Source organism: Chaetodon auriga, chromosome 4 (assembly GCF_051107435.1).
Source record: "Chaetodon auriga isolate fChaAug3 chromosome 4, fChaAug3.hap1, whole genome shotgun sequence".
Taxonomy (NCBI): Eukaryota; Metazoa; Chordata; class Actinopteri; order Chaetodontiformes; family Chaetodontidae; genus Chaetodon; species Chaetodon auriga.
In genome coordinates this window covers 4,877,709-4,897,520 of record NC_135077.1, presented here as the reverse complement: position 1 = coordinate 4,897,520, position 19,812 = coordinate 4,877,709, and the positions used below count along the sequence as shown (strand labels likewise).

General features: G+C 42.3%; 1 protein-coding gene across 3 annotated transcripts in view; it reads left to right on the top strand.

Moving 5' to 3' along the window:
• The window catches only part of septin9b (septin 9b), a 74,250-nt gene that overhangs the window by 20,903 nt on the left and 33,535 nt on the right, over positions 1–19,812 (top strand). For 2 of the 3 annotated variants that reach the window (XM_076728158.1, XM_076728157.1), the window contains exon 2: positions 9,556–10,236. In XM_076728158.1, coding sequence (XP_076584273.1) covers positions 9,556–10,236 — 681 coding nt within the window. Of the gene's footprint in view, positions 1–923; positions 1,066–9,555; positions 10,237–19,812 lie in introns of those variants that run through there. The other variant, XM_076728156.1, reaches the window with a different exon arrangement.

The following is a 19,812-nucleotide window of genomic DNA, read 5'->3' as shown; positions in this document are numbered from 1 at the left end:
CGAGGACGGCTTTGATATTTCATCACTTTGAATTATTCTATCAACATCTTTTAATGAGCTTTTCTCCGTCACCCCCCAAAGAAATAGTCTCCAAATTGGCCACAGCAGCTTCAAGGACAAGAAGTGTAAGCGGACCCACCGCATCAAAAGCCGGCTTGTCGTCAGTGTTCCTCCCAAAAGAAATGCTGCAGTGCTAGATTACCTGGTCAGATGTGTCAACCAAGCTCAAATTCCCATGTTCTGCCTGCTAATACAGGGGGCGGGTCTGTGCACGAATCAGCCTCTGAATCCCCAGAGGCAATCGTATATATCCCTGATGTCAGCTCTCTCCAGAAAGCCTTTCCAGTCTTTCTTTTGCAGGAAAGCAGCTACTACAGAAGTGACTGTGCTTTAATTAACATGCCACCACTCTGAAGAAGTTGTTTACTCAAAAACTGAAGCCTCGAACTCTCACTTAAACTGCAGCCTCTCTCTGTGGCTGTGACACTGAAACTGGCCTGCTGCAGGGCCACTGGAGGAGCCACAGTTGTAACCGAGGATCTCGCCTGATTGCAGGTTAACTTGTTAAAGCGGCTGTGTGACATGTCGTCCACTTTCACTGTCAGAGCTGCTCAGGCTCAATGAGGAAATCAGACCTGAGAGCCACTTTGGTGGAAAAAAAATGGGTCTTAGGGAATGACAGGGGCTGTTGTCTGCGTGAATGCTTGCGCGTGCATGTATGAGTGTGTGGGGGCAGGGGAAACACACACACACACACACACACACACACACACACACACACATACTCACAGGACATGAGGGGGGGCGTTCTAGAGGGGGAGGAGAAGGGAGGAGGCTTGCCTTTTCGCTCTCTCTGACATCTGAATGCAGCGATATAGAGAAGTTAGTGGGAAGTCAGAGAAAATAAGTTGCTCCTTTAAGACAGTTGTGGACTTGTTTCTCATTGGCTGTATTTTGGAATTTGTTCAGAATTAACAGGGAGCTACTTGAACGTAGAAGTCGCCTGAAAAATGTCTGATTCTGGAGTCAATCCACACTTGGAGGGAATTATTTCTGATTTTGAAGGTCTGTAATTTTGTTTTCTCCTTCTCTGTTACTTATAATGTTCATGTTGACAGTTTATGATCACCTCAGTCAGAAGTATGCTGATCGTGAATTGTATTAATATTAACCCACATATTTCCGCGATGTGTACCTGTGTGGTACCTTAAAGTACATATACAGCAGGATTCATGACCGTGTGTGCTGTGAATACTTGTTACTTGTTATAAACAGGGTGGTGGGCATTTTCTAGCAAGTCCCTGTAGCTTATAGTCTGTTATTGATTATACCCAAGTTACGTCAATAATAGAAACAAACACGGCACTGACACCATGCTATTCCAGCACCGGAAAGCCTTCAGCTGAAAGCACTGAGAGGGAGACAGTGGAAACCTCAGCGCTAAGAGCTAACATCTGTCTAACCCCTCATACAGCATTCACAACTGTCTCCCTTTGTTTGCTAAGCCAGTGTGGAGCTGCCATTAATTCCCTTTGTCCTGCTCTTCCTCTACCACTCTGCTTCTCTTCCTTCCACACTTCTTTCCTGTTCCTCCTCCCGTCAGACTGGGTCCCTCCAGCTGGTCTTTGCTCACTGTGAGATGCAGAGAGCAGGAGCCAGAAGAAAAAGTGTAAATTCTCCCTCATTATTGGAAGCCCTCTCCGGTTTAAGCCAGATTTCTCAGTAGCTATTAAAGTCCTGCTTTCATCAGGTTAAGAGCCAATTATAAAACAGAACAATGAACTCTGTTTTTATTTTGTTTACAGTGTTAGAAAAAGCTGTTGATCTTAAATTATGTGAACTGGCTGACACGCCTGACTATTTCCATATTAATTTTTACTATGTCTGTGGATGCGTCCATGGAAAATGTCCTGCTTTCACTAGTGGTGAGTGAAGTTAGGGTTAGACGGTCAGTATGTTTCTAACAAAGTGCACGTTGGATCAGTGTCTGAATCCCCCTCCCTCGTCAGACCTGGGAGGACTGAGTGTGACAGTTTTAGTAATTTTCTGAACCCAGCAGTCTGATGGCACGTCCTCGTGGAGGTGAGAGGGTATGAGGGTGCTCTCTTTTTCTCGCTCAGCTACTTTTAGCACTTTCTGTTTGTACAAATGTGCAGCACCACAAAAGACAGTCCAAAATAGCGTGCCCTTACCCTCGCTTGAACGATCCTCGTCTCACCTCTCTTGCATCTTTTAGCCCCGCCTTTGAGTGTGGCACTTTAGAACAGCTTTAAGTACATCTCAGTCGTGGTCGGACAGCTCAGCATATGAGCTAGTTCATCAGCAGACTCTGGCATTCTGCCATTCACTCTGATACATTTTGTCAACAGAACATGTCACATAGGCTTCATTTTCAAGTGCTGGCCAGCCACTAACATATGCTGGCATATTTCTGTGCAAATGTGAATTAGCTTACTCAGAGTGACATAAAAAGGCTGTAAAATATAAAGAGATTAACTCCAAATGAGGTTAGAATAAGGTCAACACAGGATTCTTCCCTGTATGTATTGTCATTTTCAGTATGTAACTACTATCTACATGCAGAAAGCACTTGCTGTAAAAACCATTACATTCCACCCCCCACCAGTAGATTAAACTGGTCAGTATGAACTATTCTAGTGTTCCCATCCAGGACGGGAACAGCTGTAGAGAGAGGTACATGGAAAACACTAGACTGACTAAATCCCTATTTCATCCCAGGTCATTATGTTTTCCAGTACATTGCACTTCGCCGTATCTCACACTGAGGAGGAAATATGCATAGAGAGGGGAAGCCAAAGTAATTGGTGAGCACACTAAAGATGTAATAATGCCTCTTGGATGGACTCTTGTGTGGGACTATTATGGAAAATGGATGATAGAAACCACCAACTACACACTGAAACAATATTATGATCCTCTAAAAGGTAGAAAATGTGTTTGCCGAACCTAAACGTATGAGTCACAGGAGAATCGACCCAGAATGAGCCCATATTTGTATATTCAGACAGACTTTGTACAGTCCTACATGGCTCCTGCTTATGTTTGCCAACCTAAACTGAGCTTTGAGTCCAATCCAAGGTATTTTGTACTGATTGTCTGCTTAAAGGTGCCATGTTGTTGTTCCAGTGTGGCATGTGGACACAGAGAGGAAATGAACATATAAATGGAGAGAGTGCGTGTGTGTGGTAGAGTTTCTAAACCTGGCAGAGAGGCCAGTGTGCTATTAAGTTGGTTCAAGTTGCTCATGTTCGTAAATACAACACTTACACACACTCTTAACAGTTCTCAATGGCCTTGTTTGTTCTGAGAAATATATGAAACCATGGGTGGCAGAAAAAGCATGTAAGGTATTGCTTGTACGACTGTGTTTAGAGCCAGTTATATAAAATCTGGATTTCTATATGTACTGTATGTAATTTTCATTTCTCTGATTCTTTTGTTCGTCTCCGCTCCTTCTACCATCCTCTTACGCATCAATGTATAGACACACACATACACGCACACTCTATCTGCACCCAGAGGCTGAAGATAGAGCTGACAGCTCTGCACCATCATGTTCTCTACCCAGTAATTTACTGGTAGAAAAGCATTTTTGCTGAAACATGTTTTTTTTGTGTGTGTGTGTGGGGGTGTGTGATTCATACAGTGAAAACTGCTTGTTCTGAATCTTTTAATGTCTACTCTGAGGTCACTGTGCTCTAATTAATCACAGGTTTAATCTTTAAGCCAAGAACTTTCTCTCCCCCACACCCACTTTTTAGCACAACTTTACTTAAGCGCTGTGTTAGCAGGTGTTAAGTGGAATGCAGCCACTGTCTTTATACCATCACTGGTCACTGATGTAAATCAATCTGTCTGTGAATGGATCGTTAGCTGCTGCTTGATCAAAGGAACAGAACAAGGCTTTACCTGCCAAAGGTTGAGGCCTGAAAAGCCCGAAGCTAAGCACCAGGCCAGCTATTCACCAGCTGCCTGAAATGACTGTGTGTGTGTGTGTGTGTGTGTGTGTGTGTGTGTGTGACTGCACTCTAAAATCTCCAATCAGGGATGAAATTGCCTCTTGGTTCTGATTAGGAATTGGATCCTCTTTTTAAACATCTGGCACTTCGACATTACTGAAACAAATGAAACCACTTACCTCAACTTACCTCCTCTGTCACACGTCTACCCACTTTCCCAAACACCTCAAACACTCCCAGAATTCCTACATGCTGGACACAGGGTGTCGGCCAGACCAGGAGGGAACCACACAGTAAATCTGACACAGTGAGCTGCACTGCTGCTGGTCAGCATTAGTAAACCCAACACCGTCAGTGGGCAGGAAGAGTGTGTTTGACAGCGTAGCATTAAGGTTTTGTCTGACCAAACAAAATACCATAGTGCGAAATTCAGTTCGTTGTTTGGCCTTGTCTTGTCAAATATGAAGTTTTTCCTGGTTTGACCACATCGACATGTAATCTACTGCTACTGACATCAGAAAAACGTTTTGTATAACCGGTCTTTGACAGAGTAACTGTCTTGATCGCTTGACTTATTGCCTGAGTCTAGAATTGCAAGATGGATTCGGAGTTCAAGGCTGTGTACAGTACAATGCATCCCTTATTAATTAAAGCAGCGTGGTTTGTGTTCTGAGTTCTCCTTAAAACAGTTACAAATTTATGAGAATGTCTAACCAAATTATTTGTGTTATAGATGCAAAGTAGAGCCTGGAAAAATGACAAATTATGGTCTAAACTTTTATTCACAACATCAGACGAGAGAAGGATCCTTTTATTTGGAAAGGCCTTTATTTCTAGCTTTCCCTCCCTTTCTAGTGAGAACCCTTCGTGGTTTCTGATCTGCTCTTGTTTGCCTTGTTGATTTGGAGTTGATGCTGTTTGCTGTTAATGCAGAGTCAACACTTTGTGCTGTACATCTGTTTCATATTGTGAAACATCTGTAGGAAGTGTAGAGATTCATTGTCAGCATCTTAACATCAACCCTCACAGTTAATGACTCAATAAACAAAGTTTCTGTTATTTTCACAGTATAGTAACTCAGAGCAGCAAAAGTTTGTCATTACTATGTTATTATGTAGATTATGCTGCATGTACGTGGTTTCATGGCCTTTATTTTAGCTTTTACAGATCCATTATAACATTGAGGTCATTCTAGAAATCATTCTTATTTTTTCTGATCTTATCAGTGCATCTGTCTGTTTGGTCAAATCCACATTACTGGAGCTTAACCTCTAAAAACGTCACATACTCTGAAAGAAGAGTGGTTGCAAAATATTTTCATTCTGTAGAGATGCAGAGTGATAGTGAAGTATTTGGTCAAGAATATTTGAGCAGTGGTGTAAGAAGTCAGATCCGTTACTTGAGTAAAAGTACAACACTGTGACTCCACTAGAAGGCGCTACAGGTATCAGTGTTTCACTGTTAGTGATGCGTTAAAGTGTATGTTGCATTTTACTGCTGTACAATAAGAAACAGGAGTGGGACATTAGTGGACTTAGTCTTTGTTTACAGCTGTCAGCCCCACCTAATATCAGTGACAGCGATCACACTAACAGGCACCTTTGTCTTGACCTGTTTTAACCTCACCATGCAACCTCTGTGCCTCTCCATCTCCAGGCTTCTTTTCCTTTCCAGGCTTCCCTCCTGTCTCTCTGTATTCCTTCCTCTAACTCTTCACTATCTCCTGGGCTGAGATGATACTAAATGTTTGTGTCCCTTGGTCAGGATGTCCTTGAGAGAAAAGTGATGACGCTGATGATAAAGAGGCCTCACACCTGGGCTGTATTAGGACAAATGACCAGGAACCAAAAATAAGGATGCAGCTGCCTCCATCTTTGTTTTTGTTGCAGCAAAAATGGTGTGCTCCATTCTCTGTGCTGCATTATCTTCCCACACGAGACACCGTGAGATACTGGATACCGGGCTGTGATAGGTAGTGGAGGGACGTCGGGACAGGAGGCTCCTGCCTGCTGTTAATGAGGTTCCTCTGAGCTAGACTGAACCTCTCGTTTCCAGCTCATAGTCTGGGAATGCTGTTTCACTGGGAACAATACTCCTTCATCCATCTGTCAGTCCCACAAATACTCTTCCTAATGCTCCATGATCCCACCCTGTACTTATGATATTCATGCAACAAATACCCTGGATGGACATAAAAAAAAAAACCTTTTTCCCCTTTTGCTTCAACTGAATGAGAAAGACCTGGGAGTCTATGAGAAGAAGCGTGATCCTTAAAAACGTGGGATCATCTGAGTGAGCGATGCCCTGAATGCCTTTTTCCATTCTCTATATTCACAGACAACATTAAAGCGCAGAGATTCAAATTCACTGCTGCTCTTAAATCATGTGCCCTTGAATGCACAGTCTCAAAATACAAACAAATGTCTTGAGAGAAAAGCACTCAAGTCCTTTGCTGTAGTCCTGTGCCTGAGGGCATATAATCACAAAGCAGCCAAGAACAGAAATACTCATCTAAGATCACTTAACAGGTCACTGGCAAAACAACATCTCGGTTCAGCTCTTATTATGACAAAACTTGCGAATATGGATCCTGATACCCCTCCAGCGTTCAGCTTCAATTCTCACATTTACAGCTCTTCTGAAATGTAACTAAAGTCTACAGCAAGTGTCAAGAGACGTTAGAGTGTGCGCGCTTTCCTAAAGTGTTCTCAGAGGAGCTTAAAACAAGCGCCTCGCTCGCTACGCAATGCAGTCTTAAAGCGTGCGTCGCAGCCTTTCAGCTCCTTGTGAAATCTGCAGACCAATTTTGGCAGACCAACTTATTCTCTGGCCAGAGCCGAAAGTAGCCACAGTCTTGGACTCCCTATCAGGCATCATAAAACACAAGACAGAGGAAAGCAGGGGTAAGAAGGACACGGTCCACTGACAGTATGGGTTTGGACACCACTTACAAATTGCAAGTTTATTGTGTAGGATTTTTTAAATGTGTATATCTATCAAAGGATGGATTTTTAAAGCTGTTTTATGGAGCCTTACTGGATAATGAACCCAAGAAATAAGTGACGGGAGTGTGAGAGAGTCTGTTTCACACTGAGACTGGTTTTGTGCTTATTATGCTCATTATGGCTTATGTGTGCCATTTCATGCTTTCTACACATAATGCATTTACTGTCCAACTATGTGCAGTGGCTAAAGCTAACCTCACAGCCTTAAAAGCTATAACACCAGTCTTCTGTAGTGCAGGAATGCCAAAAATGAAAGGTAACCATGCTTTAAGGTCTAGATAAAGGGTTTACAGGGAGTGGTGGGGGGTTAAGGAGATTTGTAACACAAATCACCATGAACTCCAAGATGTGAGTGCAGATCCATTTATTCCCACGGAGTACAGGGACGCCCTTGGTGTGTCCGACTAACACAAAAGAAGAATAATACTTTGGCTCTGGTCTGAATTTTTGTCGGGGGGTAAATTGTATCAAATGTCCACCATGTTGGAATGGAGCAGCTTATAGCAGTAAATTAGATTAGCGGTGCAGGCTGATGTGTGTGGGGAGACGCTTTGATGTGATTGTGTTGAGCTCCACATCTCCTAACAGAGTTTCAGCTTTACACAGAGTGCAGTGGGGCTGGGGCACGGTCCCCTCCCTGTGGGTGTAGTCGCTTAAAAATAAACACGTATACTGTACATTCCCATAACACGTACTTCGTTTTTACAAGCACTTTGAACAAAACGGCATATACTTAAATAAGGACACGTGCACATGCAGACACGCCACAAGCCACAAACAGATCAAATAATCTGCGCTGCCTTTTGGATGGTAGGAAACAGGAGATGTTCTTCAGGGTGTGCGTGAGTGGACTGGTCTAACTAGTGTGTCATTATGATACCAGCTCCTGGCCTTTGGCTTGGCACAGCAACTCCACGATGGGAGTCAAATTCAAGTTGACTTTGAGCCAGTGCGCTCTTCCCAGGGGGTGATCCCATCCCTCAGTATCTTCCTCTTGGACAGTGCAGCGATACTCTCACGTCACAAACTAACCGAGGGGAAGGATGTGCCTCTATCTCTGTGCTCATGTTGCTCATAAACTTGCCTAAACGCTTGGCAGTGAACAATTCTTGGCTGATTTAAGTGCATTGTAACATGTCGTGAAATGCTTCAAATGGCTCTGACTAAAACCCTAGATTTTAATTTGTAGTGTACCGCACACGTAGCATCCCAGTCGTGACAAAAGAACACGTGACTCGACTGATACACGCTGCACAGAATAGTGAAAAAGCTGCTGCTAGTGATGAGGGGTGTAATGAAAATAGATAGGTATGACTTAATTGCTCGTGCGTGCTGTTTCTTTTGTTTTGCCACCAAAATTGCTTCTCCAGCTGCCCCACCCGCAAACCTCAGGCACTTTACTACTTGGATGCTGTTCATAATGTGTTTCAAAAAACACCAACCAATTCGCTTTGTTTACTGCTCAGTTAATTGGTATGACCTTTTTCATGAATATTTATTATATTGTTCCTACGTCCTATAAACAGCAATCTTGACCCATAAATGGTTTATAGGGGAAAGATGAGCTTGTTTTGGTTAAGAAATTGCAACAGAGTCAATGTGCTTTCAATATATTGCATTCTCTTTTCTGTACTGGTGGAAAGTAACTAAGTACATTTGCACAAGGGCTGTACTTAAGTACAATTTAGAGACACTTGTACTTCCACTCCATTACTTTCTTAGTTGGAAATATTGTAATTCTTACTAAATATCATTTATTTGACAGTTGCACTATTACCAGTTACTCTTCAAGTTAAGATTTTATATTTAAAAGCATTTTCAGAAGTCTATAAAATGCAGTATTGTCATAGATTAGTGGTTCCCAACTTTACAAGAAAGCAGTGTCTACTTCGGGTCCATAGTCATGTTTCCCAAGTCCAACTGTTCAAATGTTAGCAGTTCCACCAAAGCTCCACTAAACAACCTGATAATGTTATTCATAGTGATATATCAGTCGAAGGCGGCATTTTTCTTTTACTTTTGATACTTTAAATGCATTTTGCAAATGATACTTCTATACTTTTACTCAGTGTATGCAAGATTTTGCATGAAGGACATTTACTTTTCATTGAGTGCTTTAACACTGGTTTATGGGCACGTCTACTTAAGAAAAGCATCTTATTCCTTCTTTGACTGCTGGTTTTACATTAAGTCACTATGTTTAGTCACAGCAACAACTAACAATTATCTTCCAAATTTGATTTGGTGATTTTTTTTTTCTTCGATTAAACAATTCATTGTTTTGAATATGTTAGAAAAATGTTTGTTTAAATGTTTATTTACGTAAGAATCTATCCCCTTTTAACAAAAGCCCAAAATCCAAAATACAATTAAATTTCCAGTTATATAAAACAGAGAAGGTTGTGACACTGGACACTTTAAATGTGACTCATGAGAAATAAATGATCAAAATAGTAGCTGATTAATTTTTTTGTTGATTTATTGACGATGATTTTTCAGCAAATCAACTCGTGTTTTCAGCAGTCAAATGACCTTCTGACTCATCTGTCGTGTTTGTCCCTCACATGCAGCTCTGAAGAGGTCCTTCGAGGTGGAGGATGTCGACACCTCATCTCACTCTTCCCCCGGCTCCCGTCGGACAACCAACTCCCCACACCGTAACGCCATGTCTCCCACCAGCATCTACTACCGTGACCTGGGCACTGCCGCCCCGGCCACCAACAACAACAACCTCAACTACACCCAACCCCGCTCCATCATGGGTGGAGGAGGCTCCAAGACCCCCGAGCCTGTGTCACGCCGTTCCGAACTTTCCATCGATATCTCGTCTTCCAGCAAGCACGTGGATAATGTCACCAGCCCTGCTTCCATGCGCTTTGCAACCAACAGCGCCCTGAAACGCCCTGAGGTCCTGGGCCACTCCAAGACCCCTGAGATGAGCCACAAGAGGGAGGTCACTTTTGCCAAGACGCCTAGTGACTCCCCAGTGATACGTCGCAATGAGGGCAACAATAACAACAACGGCACCAGCCGGACCCCGGAGCAGAACCACGCTCGCAAGTTTGAGCCTCCTAGTCCCGGAGATGTCCGTAAACCTGAAATCAGCATCACCAGAGCTCCCCCAGAAAACAACGGGCACCACTCAGCGGTCCACCACCCACACCACCCCAACCCTCACCACAACACCATCGTCACCACCTTCCGCTGCTCCTCGCCTAATCATGGGGGACGAAAATCCCCCAACCCTGACAGTAAGTCTGTTTCATCATGACATACCCCTCGGTCCAACACGTTGTTTATGTCCATTTTTACTAGGTAGCAGACTTCTTCTCCCCTGTATTTACTGGTGCATTGCTGTGTATCCTGCTGACTTATTGCCCCCTATCGATCAGGGAAATATTGTCAAACCACTGGCGCGTCCCACTGTTACAGTCTAAGTAAAACAACCAAGCAATGATGCAAATCCTAGTAATAGGATTAAATAATAATAAAAGGCTGTCATACCTTTAGAATAACAGCCCATTGATTGACAAAATAACTGGCTTCAAGTGGAGATACTTAAATTACAAATTTTATACCAAACAACCGAATGTGTTTATATACTTTGCTTATTTCTGTGTGTTAATTCATCATTTCCTTTGGATCTCAAGTAGAATCTCATGAGGTTTTTGGCTTGTTGTGTAAAAGCAATTTCAGTACAGCAGTGCTTTGATGCTGAGATTTAGTTCACCAGCCCATGTGATTACTTTAGCACAGACTCACCAAGTCAGTCTAATGGGCCATCTTAAACTCCAATAAAACCAAATTACATTTTCTTATGTCATGAGGACAAGACAACCTTTCACTCTTGGCTGTAAGTTAGTTTATATCCATTTCCCGCTGGGTTAAAAAGAAAGGTCACATTTTCCAGATTACATTTCATCTAGACTGTGATTCATTTTGGACTTTTTCATCTGACTTCACATCTTCCTGTTCCTTCTCCCCTTGTAACTGACTAACCCAAGTATCAGAGCTCTCACTCATAAAAAAGGCAGTAACAGGAGTGCCTTGTGTGATTAGCCTGATGTATGAACGTCTGTCAGTAATATAAGTAACCATGTCCTTGGAGGCCGGTCAGTCTGTAGACACAGCAGACTGAATGTCTGTATTTGTGGTAATGCATGTCTGTTCTTAAGGCAGTACTGGAGCCGGGGCTGTTTTTGTTATGTGATGAAAGCCTAACCTTGGCAGCACCAGCACAGTGGTATGGTAGTTAAATAGTAATCAGTACTACAGTTGCAGTAAAACTCCAGATAGATGGTTTCTCTGATGCAGTTTGTGACATGACACAACATACAGAAGACAATTGGCATTTATGTTTGTGTTCAGTTGGAACTGAAATAATGAAACATGAAATAATGTACCTGTTTGTTCAGTTTTCTCATGGAAAGCTAAAGTGGTCAAGGTCAACATAAGGAACGAACCTGCACTAAAGATACTGCATGCATGAACACACAAGTACACACGTTTCTTCCATTTAGTCTTCTCTACCTATCAAGCCCCATCACGTCTGTCCAGCTATTTTTGTAAATGTGCGGGAATTTAGAGGTATCATCAAATGTTTTTGAAGCTTTTAGGTTTATGCAGTGAAACAGTTGCTTATTTAAATCCAGCAGCTATGGAGTCATGTTTGTGTCCACCCAATGAATGCAAAGTCACCTGTCTTTTAGCTCTATTTTTTTGTCTCCACCAACTTCTGAGGTGATATGTGGAACTTAGCTGCTGTGATTGTCTGCCCTTTGGTGCCGGACACATAGTGTACAGTGGATTATTGGAACTTTTTATCTCAAAACAGCTGCTTATTCGTCTGAACAACGCTATGAGAGAGGTGAGAATGAACCAAAACAGTAACATTGCAGAAAGCTGGTTCCTAACAATGAGCAACGCATCATCATTTGATGTTGTTATGATAAAAAATAGCAATTATAGTGACTTGAACTGTTGCTGCTCTGTGCTATTTAAATGTGCCTTTAGTCACGTACATAACTACAATAAAAGGGTGAAACTGTGTTGTGTTGGACTGGATAAACCAGTGTCCCCCTACCACTATTAACCACACTGCCAAATACTTTATCATTTGCTCTTGATGAAATATGATAATGGGTCTGCTTTCCTGTTCATTTAAGCCATTGGATGTCATATATTCCTGGTTTGTACTTTGTACAGGCAGTAAGCTGCACTTTGTCTTTCGGCAGATGTCTTGCAGTCAGATTTCCCACAGTATATTTACTATCCCACTGTCTGTTTCTGTGTGTCCGTGCTTCAGTTAATTAAGCTGTACCCGTAATGTTTCTCCTTCATTTGATGATAAATTTCTAGTCTGTGTCTGTGCTGACATTTTTACATGGTTCTCTAGTAGACTATGGGGGTTGTAGCCATTTATTTGTCCACAGAGAGAGGCCCTAATAGGGGTCTAAATGAAGGGTGACCTGCCTTCGGGGCCTAGGGGCTCGGACTGGGCCCACCCTGCTCTGCTCCAACACATTATCAAGAGAGCTGGGAAGAAAACATGACAGCAACGCAGTCACAGATTGTAGTATAATGTACCTGCCACTTTGGTCCGAGTTATATCCAAGGCATGAATACATGTTGTTCTCTTGGTGTGTGGGAAAGAAATCAGCCTTTTGCTCCGGTTGTAGATGCTGTTAATTAATTTTCTTCAGTGGCACGAGCATGAAAAATCAGATGCACAGAGGAACACTCCAACCAAGCATTATTTGGGTTGTTTTATTGCTTTTCCATATGGCTGTCAGCTGTGTTTTTTGGAGTCTATTAGATAAGCTGCTTTCCTGCCCATTCAGTTTTTCCAGGAGGAAATGACATCATACATCGTTTGTGCGTGCACACACACACATACATACGTAGAGTATCCTGTGCTTCCTTCCGTGTTCTGTCAGTGTGATTGTTTCCCTGCTGTGTGACCTCACTGCAGTGCACTTCCTCTCTCAGGGGTCATGTGATCTAAGTCAGTCAGCTTCCTGGCTAATATCCCTAAGTACTTTGATCTAAGCGTCACAGAGAGTCAGATACACTGGGGTGTTTATGCTAAAGGTCAGCATGGAAAAGGTTGCGGACACACATACTATAGAGTGAACCGCTGTTGTTGGAAGATCACTGAATGCGTCATGCTCTGTGGCTGGATGACCTCAGTCAGTGAGGGTCACGCACAGACTAACCAGCCAGCGAGAGCTGAAACAATTAGTTGATTAATCGATGCCTTTCAACCAAATATACCAAAAATGGTCCGGGTCCTCCTGTGTGATGATGTGCTGCTTTTAAACTAAATATCCTTTGGTTTTGGACTATTAGTTGTATGAAAGAAGACATTTGAAGATGCTACATTTTTTGCCATTTTGTGACATTTTATGAACCAAACAGCTAATCAGTGAATCAATGAAAATAACAGGCAGATTAATCGATAATGTAAATGATACTTGCAATGTCAGTGTTTCTAAATATATTGTCAGTTCAAATCAATGGCAGAGAAATGTGTGTTTAATTTCCATTTGATATAATGTGAAACCATAAAAGAAGATTTAATATTTCACTCAGTTTAACTGTGACATAGCTTCAAGTGCTGGTACTGAATTTCTATTACTGACTTCAAATGGACGTGATAAGTGATGTTAGATTGTTGTAGCACATGCAAGGAAAATGACAAAGAAAGCCCTGACCATCAGGTTCACTTCAGGCTAAAGACACCAGACTCATTCTGATTGGTATCTGCTCCGATCCTGCGTGCTCAGCCAGACAGGGACCCTTATCTTGACAGGCAGGCCTGCTGTTCATCAATCCATCAAACACTGCAGAAAGGGCGCTATCTAACATCTCTAGACAGAGAAGCGTAGACCACCTGGGGTCAGAAATAACACATTTCTTATCACTTTTCAGACCGGCTTTCAAATCTGACAAACTTTGTTTCACCTGCAGATACAAATTTGTTTTGTTCTTCTCATGTTGGAACCCGGTCACTTAAGGACACTTATTAATGTAGGGCAGCAACTAACACTTATTTTCATTGAAGATGAAGTCCTCGATTAATAAAACGTCGGAAAATGTTGCTGATGGTCGTTTTATTCACAGCCAACAGTCCAAAACCCAAATATTTTACGTTTGCTATCATATATGACAAGAAAAGCATCAAATAGTGACTCATTTTCTGTCAATCAACTACCTGACTAACTGTCCGAGCTCTAGATTATATAGAAACCATTAACAGAATAATTGGGCATCGGAGCACCAAAGATGGGTCTTCTCCTCTTTTACTGTATCCAGACTCTGGCGAGATCATTAGATCTAGAGGTTGACCATAAATAGTGTAGTTATCACTGGGATCATGGGGCTGGTAGGTCAGGTTATCATTGGGGTCACATCCAGTAGCCTCATTTAGCAGCTCCTTGAGTGTTTTTATTGTGATGTGGGGAAGAAAAACACTCCCCATCTCAGCTCTTACTGTTAAGACAGGGAGTCTTAAAGGAAAAGAAATCAAGGCTCACTGAGGAGTCAGTGTGTCCTGTGACGGTAAAGAAGAAAAGAGATCTCCGAATTCGACCCAGCAGATTCTTTCAACTGAACTGAAATTGTCCTCATGTCGCCTAAATAAACACATCGTCTTGTAGTACATGTTTCCCTAATTGAGGTGTAGTCATTATGCAAGAAAGTGCAAATGAAGCCATTCGTTTCTTTGGATTGACCTTCTGAAAGTGGGGAGGACGGGCGGTGGGCGATTTGTCTCTGCCTGTCTATAGGTCAGGAGAGGGCACACACACACACACACACACACACACACACACACACACACACACACACACACTTTCCTCAACTCAAATTTTTTTGCCTTACTTTTGTTGTCTTTCGTCGACACACCTACACAAGCACACACAAACACATCCAGGGACCCTCAGGCGAAGGCATATAAGAGGTCAATCCTCTCTCAGTGTAATTACTCTGGACTGATCCCAGACCATTACTCAGTGTGACCTGTCAGCTAATTACCCAGAAAACAAGGGGGAGAGAGAGGCGAAGAAAAAGAAAGGGAGATTTAGCCTGCGTGCTTGCGATAGTGAACTGCTGACTGAGTTGCATATGTGGCTGCAAAACTCCGAGGCTCTGCAGTGGTCATACCCGTTCAGGGTAAAGGGTTTAGTATTCCTACCTTATCTTCGTCTGTGTCTTCACTTGTTCACACAATTTGTATATTAATACTGCTAGACTTACAATAATAGAGCATCAGTGGATATGTGCAGGGGATTAGGAAAGCCAAAGGGCTCATACTAAGTCTCCACAATGGAAAACAATTCAGTCAAGTGTAATCAACAAAAATTAATAAATAAATAAAAATCACTTAAATGCATTTTTTTTCCCAAGGAATTACTGCTACTTTAGAGCACTTTCCATTATGGTTTGGAAATAATTCATCATTATCTTTTATCGATGTTCTCCAAAATTGTTTTTCGAATGAATGATTCAGAGCAAGCTGTAATTAGATAAAACAAAATTAATTATTGAAGCTTTGTCTTTACGTGTGAAGATTCTGGTGTCTTGTCGTACATAACAGTGAAACAATTCATCGCTTTGAATCCTCATATATTGTGATAATCATTTCAACCATTTCACTAAAAATGTGATGTTTTTAAATGCTCTTAAAGGCAACGTGGGGATGAACATGTCAGACTTCTCACGCTCAGTGACCATTTGAAAAAACAAAAATCGCAGCCATCCCTCAGAAATGCTGTTTAAAATTACCATCTGAGAATCAGAATCAGGGCCATTCTGTACAAATTTCAATTAAATCAGTGGATTGGATGATTAATGCTGAAAAGTACAGAAAATTTAATAAGTTGAAATCGGCCAGACCTATGTCTTTCTGTCCCTTGAGGAGCTGAGCTGTTTGATGACAGATCAGGTGGTTAGCTCAGATGTGAATGTTTTGTTAAAAATTCAAGGTTCAGCACATGCATTTAGATAAAGATAGGGCCCTTTTTTTTTTTTGTCTTTGCCTCAAGATGGTCACAATATGCTCTTGCACAGAGGCACAGATTGTCCCTGGCTGTCTTTGACTTCGCTGCCAAATAATGTTCAGTTTTGTTCACTTGAAGTTCGTGAGCCTCCAGACTATTACATCTGTTTTTTCAGTCGAAAAATGTCCCACAGTGATAACAGTGACAAGTGTCACTTCTCATTATCTTGAATATGACTTTCACTGTTGGTGTGCTTCCTAAACGAGCCACCAGGAGGCAGTGTGTGACAGGTGAAATCTTTTTAGTCACTGAACCAGGTCAAATAAAGCTGTTTTTCTTCCCTTTTAAAGGCAGTTTCATCTACAAAGGAAAACGTAAATGAAGAGTGTTATCCTTAGTGCTGCTGCTCTTTATGCGCTTGATAAACTGGCGTATTGTTGCAGAAATGCATCCAACACACAGACGTCAGCCTTTTTTTCCATTCATATTTTGTTGAAGTTTTTAACGCTCCGATTCATCACCAGGATAGACACTCATTCAAAACAATGTTGTTCAACTCTTTGAAGTGTGTGGACACTAAAAGAACTGGACATGAAAGGTTTTCCTTTTTTTATGAAGATCATACATGGGAGGAGGAAGAGGAGGGTGGAGCTGAGAGAAATGGGAAAGGATCAGCCCTTCTGCCCCAGATAGACTCTCAAACACACACACACACACACACACACACACACACACACAGAGTTCCCCTCTCCCCCAGATAAGGCTTTCGGAAGTTGAAGTTTACATTGAGCATCTGGGGGAAGTCAAGGGTTAAAGAAGTTTCCCACCACTGCAGAAAGACCTTTGTCCTCTCCAGTCATCTCGCCAAATCCCACAACTGCAGCAAACTCAGCCCTTTTCATTCACTTTCTCCTACACGCTGTGAAGCCAACACAATCATGCATTTCATATCTACATGCACATAAAAGCACATGCATGTTCAAGCATGCACACACGCACATACACACACACACACCGCACTTCCTTTCATTGCACTGGTACAGCTTAAATAAACTAGACACGCACACGCACACACGCTACCTTTATCAACCATCCATCACCATAAGGTGAGATAAGAGGATATGGGCCATCAGAGCTTGATGAACATATGATGAACAGAGATAACGTTTAGTCTCAGTTGACATTATCTTCATTTAGCTGGTCGTCCGCGGGTGAATCCTCCCTCCTCTTTATCCAGATATGAGACTCCGCTGTGGTTCCTTTGTCCAAGACACTGATGGGAAAATCATGTCTCTTATCTTGGCCCTGGAAATGAAGAAATGAAGCCAGTAACGCAGGGCCTTGAAATGGAAAAAAAGCACCATGCCAGCAGGAGCCACTGAGTATTTTTTCAGAGACATCATAGTAGCTGACCTGAAAACCTGAAAAGAAATGAAGGATTTAATACTTTATTAAATCCTTAATTTAACAGACCTGCAATTCAAATGTCGTTCTCAAGAAAAACAACATAATCATATGTTTAGGCATTGTTGTTTTTAAATTCAAATTTAAAGCTGGCATGAGTTTTGACATATTCACACTGTGAGAGATATGGATTTGGTCAGTCCGTCCTTCTCTATGAGATCATCGACAAACTGTTAACGTTTACGCACCCACAGTGATTTTAATGAAGAAGAAAGGTTCATATGAGGTCAGTCGTTCTTCCACATTCTCCTTTAATGATGTTTGGCCCGCTTGTTGGCTGATAGAGGACATACTGGAAAAACAGTAATTGTTTTATATGTGTGTGTGTGTGTGTGTGTGTGTGTGTGTGTGTGGACAGACAGATGGCCATTTGCACCACAGTCCTGCCATCTGCTGAAATGAGTCAGTAAAAGTAGACGAGGGGGCAGAGGGATTCTTGTGCGAGGGTATGCGTGTGTGTGTGTGTGTGTGTGTGTGTGTGTGTGTGTGTGTGTGTGTGTGTGTGTCTGAAGCACGCATGTGTGGAAAATGAAGAATTAGAGGGTGCAGTCTTGTCCCTTATGTTACACCAACTAAACACAGTTGAGTATGCCTCCATACCAGTTACCAGTGTTTGGTCATTGCAATGGATCGCAATGTGTTACGGGGTTGTTGCTCTGAACCAACAAGGACTGTGCAAATTCCAAAGCAATAACACTTTGTTTGGTTACAGACCTTTGTGAGCTTAAAAGAGTACTCCACCAATTTAGCATTGCACTCCTGTGACGTTGTTGGATGATGGATAAAAAAAAAAAAGATCAAAATCAGTGCAGCAGATCCAGAGATATTGTCTTATTCCATACATACAACCTGATGCCTACATTACCCTCAATGCAGCATGACTGCAGACAGTTCAGTTAGAATTTCCGGTCTGTCATGCTAACGTGGCCTCGAGGTGCCAGCCTCAAGCAGAAGAGCGGGCTGCAGAGGTGTGGTAAGCTCACGTCTTTCTAATGTCCCTCAGCCCCAACCGAAGCTGACTCAGGTGACATCACTTGAGTCCATTTTCCACACACTTATTCCCCATGAACTGTAAACAGGCATTGATGTGTAAAATCAGTGGAGTTTCCCATTAAATCCACTTTCAGAGCATTTTTGTTTCACAAATAAAAAAAATCAGTCTTGAGAATACGGATGCATGAGTCTTAAAATATGTTTTGAAGTGACATCAAAATCACACTTTAACTCCAGCAGGATGTGTCATCAACTTACTATGAAAACATCACGGCCCACTGGGCTGTGATGAAGTGATGCTGAAGTGTACTTTCAGTGCCATTTACTCTGTTTCCAGGCTGTCAGCTCAGTAGATGTAAAACTCATCTGTGCAAACTCTCATCTCTGTTTCAGCGGGGAATCTGAGCGCAGAGGCAGCACAGTGTAAGACAAACTGAAAGGAAAAAAAAAACTCGACATTTACTGTTTAAAATAACGTTTGGCGACAGTTCATGCAGGCAGAAGGGAAGTAATACGTACCTTTTCAGCTAATAATCCTTCTAGCCTCTTTTGCACTGAAGTACCCTCACCTTTCACACCTCACAGATTCATTTTTAGATTAGCTCAGTGAGGCTTGTGCAGACGTGCTGCTTAGCTGACTGATTGGCCCCTCTGTCGGGAATGTACATGCAACTTTTATTGAATCATTAAGGACGCTCAAGTCTTTGCAATAATTGGCACACACTTTAAAAATGCTCCAATACACTGCTGATCTGAGCCAGGATCATATGCCATAACTGAGGTTTGCAGTGATAATTTAGGGATTTGGAGAATACGACTGCAGCTTTGTGGTTTACGGACAATTAGCCTCTGCAAAGAACACAATCATCCGTTGAGAAAAGCCTCTGTAATGGAGCCTGGAGGAGCTTTGGGTGAACTTTCACCTCCAGCCTCGATGGTGTGAAGTGTTTTGTGTTGCTACACAGCAGACTGCATCACTCAGGATAGGGAGATGGAGGAAACATGCTTACAACTGAAGATTTGTGGGAAAGGGCAAATTGCCTCAGATGAATTCTGTTTTTACATACTGGCAAACTAAATTGATATTCTGTGTGTTCTCCAGTCCTTGCAATTAGAATGGTTCATCTCTAGAAACAAATTCTCTCTGTGTCTCTATCTGCGTCGCTGTCTCTGTGCAGGGAAGGTTTCTATTATAGATAATTAGCATCATAACTGGGCAAGATGTTTCTGGAAGACATGCAGCGACCGCACAGAGAGTGTAATCACAGAGCTCCTTCCATCTCCTCTTCGTTTATGGAGTTGAGTCATCCCTGTCCCTCGCCCCCACAGATCCAGCGAGGGGCCTGCAGGGATTCCCCAGAAGGCCGATCC